This window comes from Physeter macrocephalus, chromosome 20 (genome assembly GCF_002837175.3).
Source record: "Physeter macrocephalus isolate SW-GA chromosome 20, ASM283717v5, whole genome shotgun sequence".
Taxonomy (NCBI): Eukaryota; Metazoa; Chordata; class Mammalia; order Artiodactyla; family Physeteridae; genus Physeter; species Physeter macrocephalus.
This window is the reverse complement of record NC_041233.1, coordinates 85,400,105-85,418,831: the sequence shown is the minus strand read 5'-3', so window position 1 is coordinate 85,418,831 and position 18,727 is coordinate 85,400,105. Positions and strand designations below refer to the sequence as shown.

At 38.0% G+C, this 18,727-nt stretch overlaps 1 protein-coding gene across 25 annotated transcripts in view; it reads left to right on the top strand.

The window, feature by feature from the left end:
- Positions 1 to 18,727, top strand: part of PSD3 (pleckstrin and Sec7 domain containing 3) — a 706,021-nt gene that overhangs the window by 431,144 nt on the left and 256,150 nt on the right. For all 25 annotated transcript variants that reach the window (XM_055081025.1, XM_055081023.1, XM_055081027.1 and 22 more), the window contains one exon: positions 5,505 to 5,594. In XM_055081025.1, the coding sequence (XP_054937000.1) occupies positions 5,505 to 5,594 (90 nt within the window). The remainder of the gene's footprint in view (positions 1 to 5,504; positions 5,595 to 18,727) is intronic.

The window sequence follows — 18,727 nt, the reverse complement described above, 5'->3', positions numbered from 1 at the left end:
TTCATTGATTAGCTCTAGTAGTTTTCTGGTAGCAGCTTTAGGATTCTCTATGTGTAGTATCATGTCATCTGCAAACAGGGACAGCTTTACTTCTTTTCTGATTTGGATTCCTTTTATTTCTGTTTCATCTGTGATTGCTGTGGCTAAAACTTCTAAAACTCTGTTGAATAATAGTGGTGAAAGTAATCTCTTGGTTATTTCGAGGCATATTGTTTACCCTCCATGTGTTTGTATTTATTACAGTTTTTTTTTCCTGTAATTGATATTTAGTCTCATAGCGTTGTGGTCAGAAAAGATGCCTGCTAACATTTCAGTTTTCTTACATGTACCAAGGCTTGATTTCTGACCCAAGATATGATCTATCCTGGAGAATGTTCCATGAGCACTTGAGAGGAAAGTGTACTCTGTTTTTTGGATGGAATGTCCTATAAATATCAATTGAGTTCATCTTGTTTAATGTGTGATTTAAAGCTTGTGTTTCATTATTTATTTTCATTTTGGATGATCTGTCAATTGGTATAAGTTCGGTGTTAAAGTCCCCTACTATTATTGTGTTACTGTCGATTTCCCCTTTTATGGATATTAACATTTGCCTTATGTATTGAGGCGTTCCTATGTTGGTGCAACAATATTTACAATCGTTACATCTTCTTCTGGGATTGATCCGCTGATCATTATGTAGTGTATTTTTGTCTCTTGTCATACTCTTTTTTTTAAAGTCTATTTTGTCTGGTATGAGAATTGCTACTCCAGCTTTCTTTTGATTTCCATTTGCATGGAATATATTTTTCAGTCCCCTCACTTTGTCTGTGTCCCTAGGTCTGAAGTGGGTCTCTTGTAGACAGCATATACATGGGTCTTGTTTTTGTATCCATTCAGCCAGTCTATGTGTTTTGATTAGAGCATTAATCCATTTACATTTAAGCTAATAATCGATATGTATGTTTCTATTACCATTTTCTTAATTGTTTTGGGTTTGTTTTTGTAGGACTTTTCCTTCTCTTGTGTTTCCTCCTTAGAGAAGCTCCTTTAGCATTTCTTGTAAAGCTAGTTTCATGCTGCTGAATTCTCAAGTTTTGCTTGTCTGTAAAGGTTTTAAATTCTGTGTCGAATCTGAATGAGATCCTTGCTGGGTAGAGTAATCTTGGTTGTAAGTTTTTCCCTTCAACACTTTAAATATGTCCTGCCACTTCCTTCTGCCTTGCTGAGTTTCTGCTGAAAGATAAGCGGTTAACCTTATGGAGATTCCCTTGTATTTTATTTGTTGCTTTTCCCTTGCTGCTTTTAATATTTTTTCTTTGTATTTAATTTTTGATAGTTTGATTAATATCTGTCTTGAGTTGTTTCTCCTTAGATTTATCCTGTATGGGATTCTCTGTACTTTCTGGACTTGATTGACTATTTCCTTTTCCATATTAGGGAAGTTTTTAACTATAGTCCCTTCAAATATTTTCTCAGTGCCTTTCTTTTTCTCTTCTTCTTCTGGGACCCCTATAATTCAAATGTTGGTGCACTTAATATTGTCCCAGAGGTCTTTGAGACTGTCCTCAATTGTTTTCAATCTTTTTTCTTTATTCTGCTCTGTGGTAGTTATTTCCACTATTTTATCTTCCAGGTCACTTATCTGTTTTTCTACCTCAGTATTCTGCTATTGATTCCTTCTAGAGAATTTTTAATTTCATTTATTGTGTTGTTCATCATTGTTTGTTTGCTGTTTAGTTCTTCTAAGTCCTTGTTAAACATTTCTTGTATTTTCTCCATTGTATTTCTAAGATTTTGGATCATCTTTACTATCATTATTCTGAATTCTTTTTCAGGTAGACTGCCTATTTTCTCTTCATTTGTTTGGTCTAGTGGGTTTTTAACCTTGCTCCATCATCTGCTCATTTTGCTTAACTTACTGTGTTTGGGGTCTCCTTTTTGCAGGTACAGGTTAATAATTCCTGTTGTTTTTGGTGTCTGCTCCCAGTGGCTAAGGTTGGTTCAGTGGGTTGTGTAGCCTTCCTAGTGGAGGGCACTGGTGCCTGTGTTCTGGTGGACGAGGTTGGATCTTGTCCTTCTGGTAGGCGGGACCGCATCCAGCGGTGTGTTTTGGGGTGTCTGTGACCTTACTATGATTTTAGGTAGCCTCTCTGCTAATGGGTGGGTTGTGTTCCATCTTGTTAGTTTTCTGGCATAGGGTGTCCATCACTGTAGCTTGCTGGTCATTGACTGCAGCTGGGTCTTAGCGTTGAGATGGAGATCTCTGGGAGAGCTTTTGCTGTTTGATATTATGTGTGGTTGGGAGGTCTTTGGTGGACCAATGTCCTAAACTTGGCTCTCCTGCCTCAGAGGCACAGGCCTGACACCTGGCTGGAGCACCAAGACCCTGTCAGCTGCATGGCTCAGAAGAAAAGAAGGAGAAAAAGAAAGAAAGAAAAAATAAAATTAAATAGTTATTAAAATAAAAAGAAATTATTAAAAATTTAAAAATAATAAAAAGGAAAGAAAGAAAGAGCAAGCAAACTGAAAAACAAATCCACCAATGATAACAAGCACTAAAAGCTATACTAAAAAAACCAAAAAAAAGCAAAAGAAGAAAAACAGACCGACAGAACCCTAGGACAAATGGTAAAAGCAATGTTATATAGACAAAATCACATAAAGAAGCATACACATACACACAAAGAGAGAAAAAGGAAAAAAATATATATATATAAAGGAAGAGAACAACTAAATTGATAAACAAATGTACCAATGATAATAAAGTCTAAATAATAAACTAAGGTAAACAAACCAGAAACAAATTAGATGTAGAAAGCAAACCCCAAGTCTACAGTTGCTCCCAAAGTCCACCCCCTCAATTTGGGATGATTCATTGTTTATTCAGGTATTCCACAGATGCAGGGTACATCAAGTTGACTGTGGAGATTTAATCCGCTGCTCCTGAGGTTGCTGGGAGAGATTTCCCTTCCTCTTCTTTGTTCGCATGGCTCCTTCCTGGGGTTCAGCTTTGGATTTGGCCCCGCCTCTCTGTGTAGGTCATCTGAGTGCGTCTCTTGTTCTCTCAGACAGGGCGGGGTTAAAGAAGCAGCATATTTGGGGGCTCTGGCTCACTCAGGCCTGGGGGAGGGAGGGGTACAGAATGCCAGGTGAGCCTGTGGCAGCAGAGGCCAGCGTGCTGTTGCACCATCCTCAGGTGCGCTGTGTGTTCTCCCAGGGAAGTTGTCCCTGGATCACGGGATCATGGCAGTGGCGGGCTGCACAGGCTCCCAGGAGAGGAGGTGTGGATAGTGACTTGTGCTTGCACACAGGCTTCTTGGTGACTGCAGCAGCAGCCTTAGCGTCTCATGCCCGCCTGTGGTGTCCGTGCTGATAGCCGCAGCTCGCACCCGTCTCTGGAGCTTGTTTAGGGGGTGCTCTGAATCCCCTCTCCTCGCACACCCCGAAACAATGATCTCTTTCCTCTTAGGCAGGTCTAGACTTTTTCCTGGACTCTCTCCCTGCTAGCTGTGGTGCAGTAGCCCCCTTCAGGCTGTGTTCACGCAGCCAGCCCCAGTCCTCTCACTGGGGTCTGACCTCTGAAGCCTGAGCCTCAGCTCCCAGCCCCCATCTGTCCTGGCTGGTGGGTGAGCAGAGAAGCCTCTCGGGCTGGTGACTGCTGACCGGCACCGATCCTCTGTGCAGGAGCCTCTCCACTTTGTTCTCTGCACCCCTGTTGCTGCACTCTTCTCCGTGGCTCTGAAGCTTCCCCCTCTCCGCCCAACCCCTGTCTCTGCCAGTGAAGAGGCTCCCTAGTGTGTGGAAACTTTTCCTACTTCACAGCTCCCTCCCAGAGGGGCAGGTCCCATCCCTATTCTTTTGTCTCTGTTTTTTCGTTTTTCTTTTGCCCTACCCAGGTACGTGGTGATTTTTTTGCCTTTTGGGAAGTCTGAGGTCTTCTGCCAGCATTCAGTAGGCGTTCTGTAGGAGTTGTTCCACATGTAGATGTATTTCTGATGTATTTGTGGGGAGGAAGGTGATCTCCATGTCTTAACTCCTCCACCATCTTGAAGGTCTCTCTGGGAAGCGATTACTTTTAAGACAGCAGGTGAATCTGTTCTCAGGCAGATTTGTATTTTTTAAGATCTGTATAAATACTCCCTTAAAACTATCTGTGGTTTTGCATTCCTTTTAAAGTCTTTGTCTCCAGGAATATTCTCCACCAACTTGAAGAATACTGTTCTACCCTATTCTTATTCTTTTATGAATAAAATAGCCTTGCAGAGCATGCATTTTATTCTTACGTGTATTGTGTACAGGGATGTTACTATGTTGGTGAACTTTGTGTTCAAGTGAACTTGACCACCCCACTTGACCACGTTTGCCAGAAACTCCCTGCCTGTGCACTTGTGTTCTATCAGTACATCCTCTCCTGCACGCATGATGGGTTTCTGTTGGTGCCCATATTCAACCTCAGAATACTTTACAACTGGCAACTTACACTAGTTGATTGGAGCTGGCATTGGAGGTGATTCTCTGTCATAGCAATTTTATTAGTTTTCTCAGTCAGCACACTTGTATCTTTTCTTTTTTTACAGTTCAGATTTTTAAAGTTTTGTTTATTAATGAGGTTTTCTTTGGTTAAACTTATTATCCTTAAGTCAGATTGGAAATGTGTTTGTAGACAGTCCTCCATGGGTCTCTTGCTTTTCTTATATTTTGTGAACTGAAGTTTGGTTGCCTTTGATCTGGTTTGTCTTTTCAATGTAATTCCTGTAGTGAGCAGTATTGGAAGACTTAGTGATTCCCAGAGCAATGGTTAGATTTGCATACGACCTTGGACGATAAGAGCTGGTTTCTCACTTTAGAGCAAAGGGGTCGGTATGGTTACTGCCCCACTGCAGGGATTCACGTTCCCAAATCTCAGGGCTTCTGCTGTGTGTGCAGGTGTCAGCTGGCCCCACTTAAGTTGCTCTGTGAAAATTGGGACTCAGGGAACTGGAGCAAGAAAACACTGGGATTCTGTCCACTTCTGTTGTTGTGATAAATTCCTGTGGTCCTGCTTCTGACTGCATTCAGCAGGTTGTGATAGACTAACTTGTTAGCATGAAGTAGTAGGCTAAAATCTCAGGTCCTTCATCGTTCTTGGCAATAGGTAGGAAATACAAATAAAGAAGCAAATAAATAGCTTTCAGAGTTCACTTCAGAAATGTCATTTTATTCATGTTTTTCCTTTAAAAGCTACATTATATATTATTTTTATAAATGTAGCATAGATTTTTCAGATTTTATCTTAGGCTAAAATAAAGCTTTAACATAATTTTGCTATTCATATTTAATGACAGTTTTAAAAGCATAATAAGCCATCTGTTTTTTCATATGCATATAAACTTGTATGTGTATATGTATATATATGCATATATTGGGGTGTGTGTGTTTGGTTTCGAAAAACCAAATCAATCTTGCTTTGCTTTATCACATTTTCAAGAAATAATCTTAATTCCACATATGCCATTATGATGTATTATTTGCCTCTATTCCAGAATATTGGAAAGAAGATGACCTGCCAAGAGTTCATTGCAAACCTCCAAGGGGTAGATGAGGGTGGTGATTTCTCCAAGGATCTACTGAAAGTAAGCATTGACATACTGGTATTTATTTATTTATTCATATATTGAAGTATAGTTGATTTACAATATTATATTAGTTTCAGTTATACAACATAATGATTCAGTATTTTTATAGATTATACTTCATTTAAAGTTATTATAAAATATTGACTATATTTCCTTTGCTGTACCATATATTCTTATAACTTATTTTTTTTATGCTTAGTAGTTTGTACCTCTTAATCCCCTACCCTTAAATACTGGTTTTTAAAATATGCTTATATTTTCTACTTACCTTTTAATCTAAAATAGGCTAAGATCATTTAAGTATTTTGTTTTTTTCTTTTAGTTTTATTGGTGATGTTTCTGTTGGGCATTGTCCTGATGCATCAGACTGCAAAGTACCCTTTGATTAATAATTCCTAAAAGTCCACATTGTAATTGATAATACTGAGATAATAAGTAGATTTGGAATAATTGCTGATACAAATAGTGGGCATTTTTTGATTTACTTGACTGTCAGAACTTGAGAAAGATCACAAAGGTATATTCCTTATGGAAACAAAAAGTATTTGCAGACACTAAAGGAAGGAGTTCTGACTCTTCAGTCTCTAGTCAGAAATCCACTCGGGTCATCTCTGGAAAGAGATTAAATTAAATCTGAGTAATTGTAGATTTCCTGAATTATTTGCACTCAACTTTATTATTGGTAACAATTAGCATCTTTTTCCCTCTAGTCAGATTATTTTCTAGGAGACAGAAACATCAACTTTGGAATTCATAGCATCCTGCAGCAGTATAAATGAGATGTGCATTTGATCAAGTGATTGATAATGGATGTGAATATTTTAGAAGTTCAGGATAAGATGTGTATGTTGAGAATGTGATTTTTACATATTTCTATTTGATTCTAACTTTCTTTTTAAAAACTTTGTACACATGTATATTTCTTTTGGAATCAGTTCTTTTGACTGAATTTGCTAAGAAGGGCAAAATATTTGAATCATGGTATATAATATGGAAATGTACCAGTTGAAAGATAAGTCCTTTATTATGTTTTTTTGTGACTTTTAAACTACATAATATGTAGCATCAAGTTCTGCCAGGTTTGGAAAGACATATATACTTTGAAAAATGAAAGAAGGTGTAAAAATGGTATTATGCGATTCCAAGTCTTACTGGATTTAATTGCAGCTCATTAAAAAATTATATTATGAAAAAAGCAGGAAGAAATGTATCTTCAGCTTACTATATAAGGAAGGTATTTTTTAAGCTCTTTCTTTGTAGAACAAATGCTGCTGTTTCTGAAGCTACAATTCCAAATGGGAATGGGAAGTAAAAGGTGTTGGATTGAGACTTAATAAATATGTTCTGTGCATCCATGGAAGTTATATAGTAGACACATGTTAACAGGTCTTTTTTCAGTCTAGTGGTACTAGTATGGAAAATAACAGTCTTTCTAGGAGAGGATTTGTGAGGCTTTTATCAAGTTATGTCAGAAATGAAAATTGACAGGTATAATTTTTGTAGTGAAGCTCTTAGACTTTAGTGGTAGGCTTATGGTAACGTTTGTGACTGGGTACATAGTGGGCAGATTTAGAGCATGTTTGATGGAGCTTTCTGAACCAAATGTAGTTAATGTACAGTGCAGTGGCTACCATTCACCTTGGGGTAAACATGTTCTTTGATTTAGTCAGCCAAGAATTTGCTGGATGATTTGTCACAGTTGTACAATTTGAGATCACATTTACAAATCTCAGGGAAAAATATATGTTATACTGTTCTTTATTTACTGTGGGAAGATGACAGTGAAATGACACTGAAAATGACAGTGGCATTTAGCATGGAAATTGTCAAGTAAAATATTGATTCCTTTTTATAACAAACCCCAACCACTCACCCATCCAAGAGGAGAGTTTTCCATTTCAGTAGGAATCTGGATTTTATTGCAGATTCTTCAAACCATTGGTTTCATTTCACTCTTCTGTGTGGCCAGCCCTCTTCCCTGCTCCTTCTCCCTTTCCCTCCCTTTCTGCCTCCCTCTTTCTTCCTCTCTGTTTCTCTTTACTTCTGTCTTTTCCTTTCTCCTTTGTTTTCTCTTTGTCTCTTTCATATCTTTCTTTCTCTCCTCCCCTCCCACCAAAACTCTCTCTCTCTTTCAATAGCTATCTCTTCATTCCTTGTTGAAATAAGTTATTGGGTGGAATATTAATTGGCATTTTGGGGGACAATATTATATCCATGCCACACAGACAGATATATATGTACAGATAAACACAAACACGTTTGGTATCATCTTACAGGTTCTGAGTAACCCCTTTCTGTCTTCTGCCACCCCCTCCCCAACTTAAAAAATTACAGGCATGTACTACATGCAGTTTAATTTATGATGTAAGATGTTTAAAGTTACATGGATGAAACCAATAAATGGTTATTGCTACATATTGACCTTATTAATTTTAGATTTCTTTGGATCAGAAGTAGCATTTGGATTTATGTTTGTTGTTCAGATTTCTTTGGACCAGAAGTAACGTTTCGACTTACATCTGTTCAGCATGGTTGCGTAGTCAGGAATATTTATTGAAGGTCCACTGTGTGTTCAGGTGTGGACTTGGAGAACATGTCAGAACCAAATGGGCCCCTGTCCTCAGAGATCATAAACTACTAAAAACGATGGAGGGTCCTTTCTCCCTTAACATGACAGTTATTCCATATTAAAATAAAAATATAAACTGAATTCTGCTGTTGTCAATGGAAATGGTTACAGAAAAATAGACCTTAACATACTTAAAGGTATGCAAAATGAGGAACTTGTTTCAAGCCTTCAAATTCAGAGACTTGAGTTAATATTTTGCTTTAAATTTGCCTTAAGCTACATGAAAAGGATAGATAATGGTATATTGAGCCCTTTTTCACAATTTACAATTCCACTGCTGTTTCCCTTTTCACTCAAATGACCTAAAACAGGTACATGAGTATATGAGTGCTTTGTGCAAATAAGAGTTCTCCCTTGACAAGTTGCTTAGAGCATAAGTTACAGATATCTATGGTATAAAATGGAAGAAGTTAGGTACCAAAAGACAACCAGTGATAGAATATTATTTAGGTTCTTTAAACTGTCTGGGAGGATGTGATGTTTGAGATGGGCCTTCATTTGAAATATAGGTACAGTTTTAGTAGGAGACTTATTTTGATTTTTATTTAGGTTAATATTCCACTTCATCTCCCACCCCCTTTCCTCTCCATAAACATTAATGTTCTTTCTTTCTTTCTCATAAGCACCCCTGACTATTTCCTCACCAAATCAAGACCAAACTATGCCAAACCATCTGGCGTGTTTTATGGCTCCACAGGGCCTGCCCATCCCAATGCTTGGATGTGGTTTGCCTTCAGACATCATTGGGGATGAGGTGGAAAAAGTTCTGATCGATTTAATAGGACATCCCTAAAACTCTAATAAAAATCTTCAGGACATAAATAGAAGGGGATGAGAATGTGAAATGTGGGCCAGCTCTGGGTTGGAGGCTGAACTTCCTGAGAGACATGAAAGCATGAGGATTATGACTATGGTCTTGGGAACTGTATGACTGGGTTCCAGCCCAGCTCCTCTCTCTGATTAGCCTAGTGATTGTGAGCAAATTCACTTAAACTTTGTCTCTTGATTTCCTCATCTATGAAATGGGTGGTTTTATTAGCACCCACCTCATCTAGTTGTTTTAATAATTGAATGAGTTAATAATATATAAACCCTTTAGAGACCTAGCATGTGTTAGGTATTATAACTTTTTATTTTTAATATTACTTTATTCTTTACCTATCTCAAAGTGGACTGGACAAGGACTCCACCCCTTCCTGTGAGTATTTGGACCCAAGGTGTCTTACACGTCCCTAGGCCTGAGTGGGATTAGCGTCAGTAGACAAGACCTCTATCCCCCATCCCTTTTCAGCCTAAACACACACATCATCTTGGTCTTTAACAGGAAGCATTTGTGACCTTGACCTTGAGCATTGCCTCCTTTTGTGGTAAGATTTTTAATCCTCATCATTTATGGCTTCCTTTCTTTCTAAAGATTTGTTGGTTCCAAAGAATGGCCATTGAAATCCTTCACGGGAGGCATTGTTCAGTGAAGTCTGTCTTGACATTGTGTAGGCACCTGACAGTGAACCTTGGTTAACCCTGTGTTTTCTGCCTTTTACCTTGTTAGCAACAGTGCCTTTCTCTTGCATCTTATCCCTCTTGGAACATTTTTATATCTTAGGTTTGGTTTGGGTCTTGGATGCTGCAAGAGCGGAGGGACTAGGAGAGTTTGGTCTTAAACTGGTCCTGAGATCATGAAGAACCTTTGAAGAAGCAAATAAGTTCTGGTCCTCTTAAAGATCCCGAAAAAATCCTGGGATATTAATGGGGATGTGAATTATTTGAAGTGACTTCAAATCCCTGGGGAAGAAGTGTTGCTGTATGTCTCCCTGCTCTGTGCGTTCTCCAAATAGAGAGCCCTGTGTTAGAAGGCTCATCGGTTTAACGGTCTTGCCCGTCAGTTTTTATAGATTCTTGACTGTGTTATCCTGGGGATCTCTTCCACCCAGTCTCATCAGGGGCAGATTCTAAGAACTAGTGAGAGTGTTGGCATGTAATCATATGCATGTTTCTGAAGCGCTTTGAGAGTAATCTTTAAAAATTTTCTTGTATCATCCTCTGTCTTACGCTCCAAGTGTAGCACCTTGCTTCTTTGCCTTTCCGTTTCCCAAATTTTTTTCTTCTGAGTTTCCTATGAACCTCTATTCTTGATTTTAACAGAAAAGCTACATTTGAATCTTTAGTCCAGTTTGCTTTTCATTTCTGACTTTGGTTAGAAATGGTACATTACATGTTGGAAGAGACTTAGGGACTTTGGGTGTGACTACCAGTTATTTATATGTCTAGAGGGGAAGTAGCCATTTCATAATATATTTACATGAAAGAAGAGAAGAAACAATAGGAAATAAAAGAAAAGGAGCCAGTGAAAAGTGGCATAGGAACACACTGGGTGAAAAGTCAGTCAGTTATTGGCTGCACAATAATATCATTTTGAAGAGCTCCAGACTGAAGATTTTTGGCAGTGAAACACGAAACCCATGTTTTCTATCTGAGCTTCCTATTGCCCCCTACCATTTGATACTCAAACAATGGTCTCCTTAATATTTTTATCCTGGTCATGGTTAGGTTTATATTTTTTTCCCCTTGAGCAGCAGTTGAATTCAGTAGCTGCCAACAAGAATTAGAAGAAAAATAAGCCAAAAAATCGAATTTAGGAGTTTTTACATCGTCTTGATTATAGAGAGGACAAACAAGAAAACGCCCAAGTCTTTCAAAATGATTTTAATATAACTAGAAAACAAAACTGAATACATTTTGCAGAGTATTTTAAAACATACCTTCTCCTAAATCAGCTTAAATACACAGGTAGCTTTAAGAATAAAGCAAGGTAAATAATCTTGCTTGGGTAAGTCAATGACATGTCCCCCTTTCAGGCTATTGCTTATGATTAGATGTTTGACTTTAGAGTATTTTTCAGAAATTTAATTTTTTTAAGAAATTATTTGCTTCCATCTTTCTTACTTGGGAATTTATTAACTCTGAAATCAGTAGTAGTCTCTTAAGGGAGACCAAAAGATTTTTCACTCTCTTAGGTTTGTAGTTAATGGTGAAGCGTGTGTGTGTTGGGGGCTTAGGGGGTGTGGGGTAAGGGGGAGTGGTAAATTGAAATAGTGTAAATCAGTGTGCCTGGCTTAGTGGAATTCACATGCTTCATTACACTAGTGGAATGATAATAGTGAATTAAATTGTTACATATTCCAATTCAAGAACATGGTATATTTTTCCATCTGTTTGTGTCATCTTCAGTTTCTTTCATTAGTGTCTTAGAGTCTTAAGAATACAGGTCTTTTGCCTCCTTAGGTAGGTTTATTCCTAGGTATTTTATTCTTTTTGATGCGATGGTAAATGGGATTGTTTCCTTAACTTCTCTTTCTGATCTTGTGTTGTTAGTGTATAGAAATGCAACAGGTTTCTGTATATTGATTTTGTATCCTGCAACTTTACCAAATGCATTGATGAGCTCTAGTAGTTTTCTGGTGGCATCTTTAGGATTTTCTATGTATAGTGTCATGTCATCTACAGACAGTGACAGTTTTACTTCTTCCTTTACAATTTGGATTCCTTTTATTTCTTTTTCTTGTCTGATTGCTGTGGCTAGGACTGTGTTGAATAAAAGTGGCAAGAGTGGGCATCTTTGTCTTTTTCCTGATCTTAGAGGAAATGCTTTCAGCTTTTCACTTTTGAGTATGATGTTAGCTGTGGGTTTGTCATATATGGCATGGCCTTTATTATGTTGAGGTTTGTTCCCTCTATGCTCATTTTCTGGAGAGTTTTTAATCATAAATGGATGTTGAATTTTATCAGAAGCTTTTTCTGCATCTGTTGTGATGATCATATGGTTTTTATTCTTCAGTTTGTTAATGTGGTGTATCATATTGATTGATTTGTGAATAATTGAAAAATCCTTGCATCCCTGGGATAAGTCCCACTTGATCATGGTGTGTGATCCATTTAATATATTATTGGATCTGGTTTGCTAGTATTTTGTTGAGGATTTTTGCACCTATGTTCATCAGTGATATTGGCCTGTAATTTTCTTTTTTAATCAATATTGTTAAAATGACCATACTACCCGAGGCAATCTACAGATTCAGTGCAATCCCTGTCAAAATAATAACAGCATTTTTTTTCACAGAACTAGAAGAAATAATTTTAAAATTTATATGGAAACACAAAAGACCCCGAATAGCCAAAACAATCTTGCGAAAGAAGAAGAGAACTGGGGGAATCACATTCCTTGACTTCAGACTATACAACAAAGCTACAGTAATCAAAACAGTATGGTACTGGTGCAAAAACAGATATATAGATCAGTGGAACAGATGAGAGAGCCCAGAAATAAACCCACACTCCTATGGTCAATTAATCTATGACAAAGGAGGCAAGAATATACAATGGAGAAAAGACAGTCTCTTCAATAAGTGGTGCTGGGAAAACTGTACAGCTACATGTAAAAGAATGAAAGTAGAACATTCTCTAACACCATATACAAAAATAAACTCAAAATGGATTAAAGACCTAAATGTAAGACTGGATACTATAAAACTCCTAGAGGAAAACCTAGGCAGAGCACTCTTTGACATAAATCATAACAATATGTCTTTGGATCTATCTCCTAAAGTAAAGGAAATAAAAGCAAAAATAAACAAATGGGACCTTTAAACTTAAAAGCTTTTTCATAGCAAGGGAAACCATTGAGAAAACAAAAAGGCAGTATACTGAGAGGGAGAAAATATTTGCAAGTGATATTATCAATAAGGGGTTAATACCCAACACATATAAACACATACAACTCAACATCAAAAAAACTAACAACCTGATTAAAAAAGGGTGGAAGACCTGAATAGACATTTTTCCAAAGGGGACATGCAGATGGCCAGTAGGCACATGAAAAGATGCTCAATATCACTAATCATCAGGGAAATGCAAATCAAACTACAATGAGATAACACCTCACACCTGTCAGAATGGCTGTCATCAAAAAGAACACAAATAACAAATGTTGGCACGTGTGTGGAGAAAAGGGAACCCTCTGTACATTGTTGGTTGGAATGTAAATTGGTGCAGCCACCGTGGAAAACAGTAGGGAGGTTTCTCAAAAAACTAAAATTAGAACTACCATATGACCCAGCACATCCACTCCTGAGTATATATTTAAAACAAAACAAAAACACTAATTTGAAAAGATACATGCACCTCACCATTCATAGCAGCATTATTTACAATGGCCAAGATATGGAAGCACCTTAAGTGTCCACCAGCAGATGAATGGATAAAGAATACGATGGAATACTACTGAGCCATAAAAAAGAATGAAATTTTGCCATTTGCAGCAACATGAATGGACTTGGAAGGCATTATGCTAAGTGAAATAAGTCAGAGAAAGACAAATACCATATGATATGACTTATATGTGGAATCCACAAAATACAACAAACTGTGTACTACTGAGCCATAAAAAAGAATGAAATTTTGCCATTTGCAGCAACATGAACAGACTTGGGGAGTGTTACGTTAAGTGAATAAAGTCAGACAGAGAAAGGCAAATCCAAACACTGTATGTTGTATCTAAAAAATACAACAAAGTAGTGAAAAAAGTGAAAAAAGAAGTAGATTCACAGGTACAGACAAGAAACGAGTGGTTACTGGTCAGGGGTTGGGGGGTGGGGAGTGGGAGGTACAAGCTATTGGGTGTAAGAAAGCCTCAAGGATGTATTATACAATATGGGGGATAGAGCCAATATTTGGTAATAACTGCCAATGGAAAGGAACCTTAAAAATTGTATAAAAATTTTTTTTAGAAAGTTAAGAAAATTGTTACATATTCTATTAGTTAGAATTCCAATAAAATGTTACTATTCAGATGCGTTTGTTTTCCTTTGCTTTCCCAAAAAACAGAATTTAGATGTGGTTCATTTAAAAGAAGTTTCTGAAAATGCATGTATCCATTACTTAACATATGTAGTTGGCTGAAACCATTGTATGTTTTGTTTTAAATACAATTTTCTTATTTGCTATTCTTAGGGAACAGTAGCTTGTGAAAATGATGGAGAAATTAGCCAGGAGGGTAGCATTTAAACAAACAGATCCAAAAGATCAACAGAGAAGAACACATTTTAAGTAAAGATTAATGTATCTTGTTGGAAAAAGGAAGAAACGTAATTAGGAAATATAAAAATTATACCATGCAGGTTCATAACCATTAGGCTTTTTAATCAATTACAGTTGTATATAGGGGTAAGCAAAAAAAAAAAAAAAAAGATTAAACCATTAAAGATGGTTTAACCAGCCATTAAAGATTCAAACAATTTTTTAGAAGCTCGAACTCTGAAAAGTACCTGTTTGCACATAGTGACAGTAAGAGCTGTAGGATTTTTCTCAAAAAGAGAGAGCAAATCCAGCTCAGCTTTCAGAGTTCCATTGACCTAATTTGACCCTTTCAGCTAGGGAGATGACTAACAGTTAACACTGACAATTGCCCTATTTTTCTTTCTACCAAAAGGCTGACCCTAAGCAGCATTTTTCCCCCATTTTGCTCTCTCTTTCATCTTTGCTTCCAGTGTTATCAAATTAGGGCAAGTATAAATGGGGAAATCTGAGTAAGATCGGGGTTTTTCAATGTCAGTACTCCGGTTGTGATATTGTATTGTAGTTTTGCAAATGTTACCATAGGGGGAAGCTCGGTAAAAGGTATAAGAAATCTATTATCTCTTATAACTGCATGTGAATCCACAGTTATTTTAATAAAACTTTCAGTGAGCAGGAAGTTCCGTTTCTCTCCGTTCAGCCAGAGATTTAGGCATCATGTAAGGATGAGTTTCATGAAGTTTTCCTACTCTTTCAAACTTTACTGCTCTTTCATTACTCTTTCACAGGGGTGAGTGTCAGGATGCTTAAGCTTAAGCTATAATGGTGTAGCAGCATTAAAAAAAGTGCTTTTAAGAAAAAGGCAATAGGAATCATTTTAAAGAGTTGAAAGCTGGAAAGTCACATGAGTCCGTTTAAAAAGATTATTGTTATTACTCTGGGATCTGTGGAGAATTGTTTGAAAGGAAGTGGGAGTGAAAATGGGGAAGAGGGTGAAGAAATGGTTGCAGTTGTCCACGCGAGAAGGGGTGGCGACAGTAATAAGGGAATGATTTAAAATTGTTTTGAGATGTTATTAGCGTTCCTGTTACTAAATTATTTTCCAGATTGCCCCTCTGTCCCTTCCTATATCACCTGTGTTCTAAACTGCATGAAATAAAGAGCAATAAAAAGTAGGAAAAACCTGTCTGCTTCTTCTGAGTTAATGCTTGATCTTTGTGCCTCTTTGTCCCTCTGTGAAGACCTTGGCCTGGCCACGCAGGCTTTTCAGTTTTCTCGTGTGTAACTTGGGTAGTAAGGCCTTCCTCCAGGAGTGATTGTGAGGATTGGCAAGTGCATCCCTGTGTTGTCACATGGCTCTCGTCTCTGTGACAGGGTTGTGGGAGTCCTGGGCTCCACACCTGTCCTCTTGCTGCTGCTGATGAGTGATGGCGCCTCAGTCATGGTTTCTTGGTTTGTAAAACGAGATATGTGGGCCATGCCCATAATTTTCAGATTTTCAGTTCAGGCTCCTTTTAGCCCACAGTATCTGGGGCCCCCTTGCCCTGTCCCCACTCCCCACCGGGACCAGAACTCCTTGCTCTGTTTTTTTGTTGTGCTCAAACTTACTCGTGTACAGTGTCTTCTGAGTAAAATATTTTGTGGCAAAGAGTAAGCTGGAAAAACTTTATACGTGGTCTTTACGGATTCTTTCAGTCTAAGTATTGGGAGTGTTCTTAATGTCATTTTTTTCTTTGTAAACATAAATCACATTACTCAAGTTTTAACTTTTATGTTATATTTATTGGTTTAGACAAGTATGTATTTAATAGTGAAAGTTCAGATTTAAATTCAAGAAAATTACCTTTGTTGTGTCAGCATTCTCAAAGGATTACTCCTAAAGAATTATATGAGAGGAAGAAACAGGCCACAGTCTGAAAACAGTCTGAATTTTTTATAAATGAAAAGCCTGAAGTGAATTCTCAGAAATACTTGATCTGAGTTATATTTGGAGTTTGCAGTTGAAAATAGGAACTGAGGGGTGGTATTTAAGTGTAGCTAAAAAAAGAGCATCAACTGTTGCCTGGAGTAGGTGAGCTCTCTCCAAGAGAAGGTCCTGGAGACCTGGTAGCAACAGTCTCTATGGAGGAAACGGGCTTGAATGCTTATTCTGGTATAAGCAGGAGAGTCTTTTAAGAGAAAAGCTATGTTAGCAGCTTTTTAAGAGAAAAGCTTTAGAGGTTCTGGCTTAAAATATGGAATGTAGCTTTGTTCAGTAAAACGAATCAAGCTGAGGTGTGATACAGGGTTCGTGGTGTGTTTCTGCTCTGGTTTCCCTGTGGAGATCTGGTGGCAGGCTGTTGCTTCCAGTCGCATGCTGGCCTGGACAGACAACGCTGCTGCTTCTGGTGTGGTTCAGACCTTGAATGGAAGATGGTGACGATGAGGAAGATAATACTTGGAAGCTGAAGGTCTATATCTCGTGTTCATGCTTTAAAAAAATCTATTAAAAAGAATTCTCTTAGAACATTTTGACAGAACAGATGCTGCTTAAAGAGTACAAACAGATTTTTAACCAAAAAAAAAAAAAAAGAAGAAGAACAGAGTTTGAGTAGGGGAAAGGGGAGGTAGTCATTAAGGGTCCTGTAATGGAGTATTAATGATTCCCAGATAGATTCCATTTTAATTTGATCGTAAAGAAGTGCTACAGAATTTCATATTCAGATGCATCCATAGAAGTTAGAATGGTCATATGTTTGGAACATTTTTAAATTTCATACTATAGTCCACCAAGATTGGTGCTCCTGTCACTCAGGCATGAACATGTGGTATTGATATGAATGTAATGGGTCACATTGTGATTTTTAAACTGTCCTCCTTTTGCTTATGATATACCAGATGGGGACAGCAGTGATGGGCTTCTTTTAACAGGCCTGCAATTCAATGGCAAATGAAGTAGCACAGCAAATAGTCCATCCTAAACACAGGGTTTACCTGTCCATTGAGGACACAGAGACACAGATTTTAATTTAAAGGCATTTGTAGCTGTACAGTACAAAATTTCACAAAGGAAAACCATTTGTTTTGTGGTTGTATTAATGCTTCACTTATGTAAAGGTCAGTTGTCTGGAAAAGACTCAGAAGTTGAAAACACAAAAAAATTAAAATAAAAATAACTCTGAACAGCCAGAATAAATGGGTGTTATACAGAGTCTGTGTAACAAACCTTACAAATTTTACTCAGACCCTCATTTATGGTCTATTTTTAATAATAACCAGAATTGTTACTTCTTCAAAATTTTGGCCTCATTTTCCTCCCTGGCGTATCCTAAGCCAATGGCTATGTAGATGCCGTTATACAGACAGCTGCCTAAAACCGCACGCTGGACCTGCCACTGCTCATCTCAGAGTCAGCTCACCTTTTCTAAAACAAATTTAATAAAACACAGTATTCAGGTTGTTATTTAAATTTTAAAATTGAACTTATTTTGAAGAAAATATTGTTTTCCCAGTTTAGCCAGGAATTAAAAGGATGATGTTGTATGGAGTGCTGTCAGTTGGATAGATGGACCTTAGCAAGAAGTGATTTCATGATGAGGTGAAGAGAAAGAGAAAACTTAAAAAGCCCTGGGTCTCCACATGGAGCAGCTGGAGTTGTTTTGATGAAGGGCAGGCAGAGCTGAGTAGTCGGCAGCTTCTCAGAGTGTGTTACAGCCCAGCGGAGTGATGGATGGACTTAGAGTCATCAGGAATGTTACGTCATGTTTACTCAGTTTGATTAAGGAGACGGGAGTGTGAAGTGATTTGGAAAGATTGCCAGCAACTATTTTACAAAGGTTTTTCCATTTAAAGAAATGAGCTTCAATCAGAAAATCCACTAATGTAGAATAATTCATTTCTCTACCAAAAAACATTCTTGAACTCCATTCTCGGTCAATGTTGGATTTTTATTGTTGCTATTTTAAAGCTTTTTGTTTATTCTAGTTGTTTTACATTTACCCTCCTCTCACACTTCCCCCAGATAGCAGCATAGTTTTTGTGCTGTAACGCTGCTTTTTCAGAAACAACAGGAAACGTGTTCCCAGGCCTCACAAGGCGGTATCTCTGGATGGTGCAGTACACTGTGCCCCTGACCAGTGGAGGCACCTGCTCCTGTGGGTCCTCAGCACCTCACCAGACTACCTGTGGGGAGGCCCCCTCAGCACCTCACCAGACCACCTGTGGGGAGGTCCCATCCCTTCCCACTCTTTCCCAGATGAATGAGCTGCTGTGCCTTATCCCCACACGATGCCACGTGAGGATGACCGCCACGGACGCCACACCTACTCCTGGGGCAAGTCATTTCACAACAGGGTCGCTTAATGCTGGCAGCAACCGGAAGCATTTATTCCTTGAGAGTGCAACACAAGTAAGTTGTTACTCTTCTTCCCCTCTTTTTCTTTCACTTCCAGAA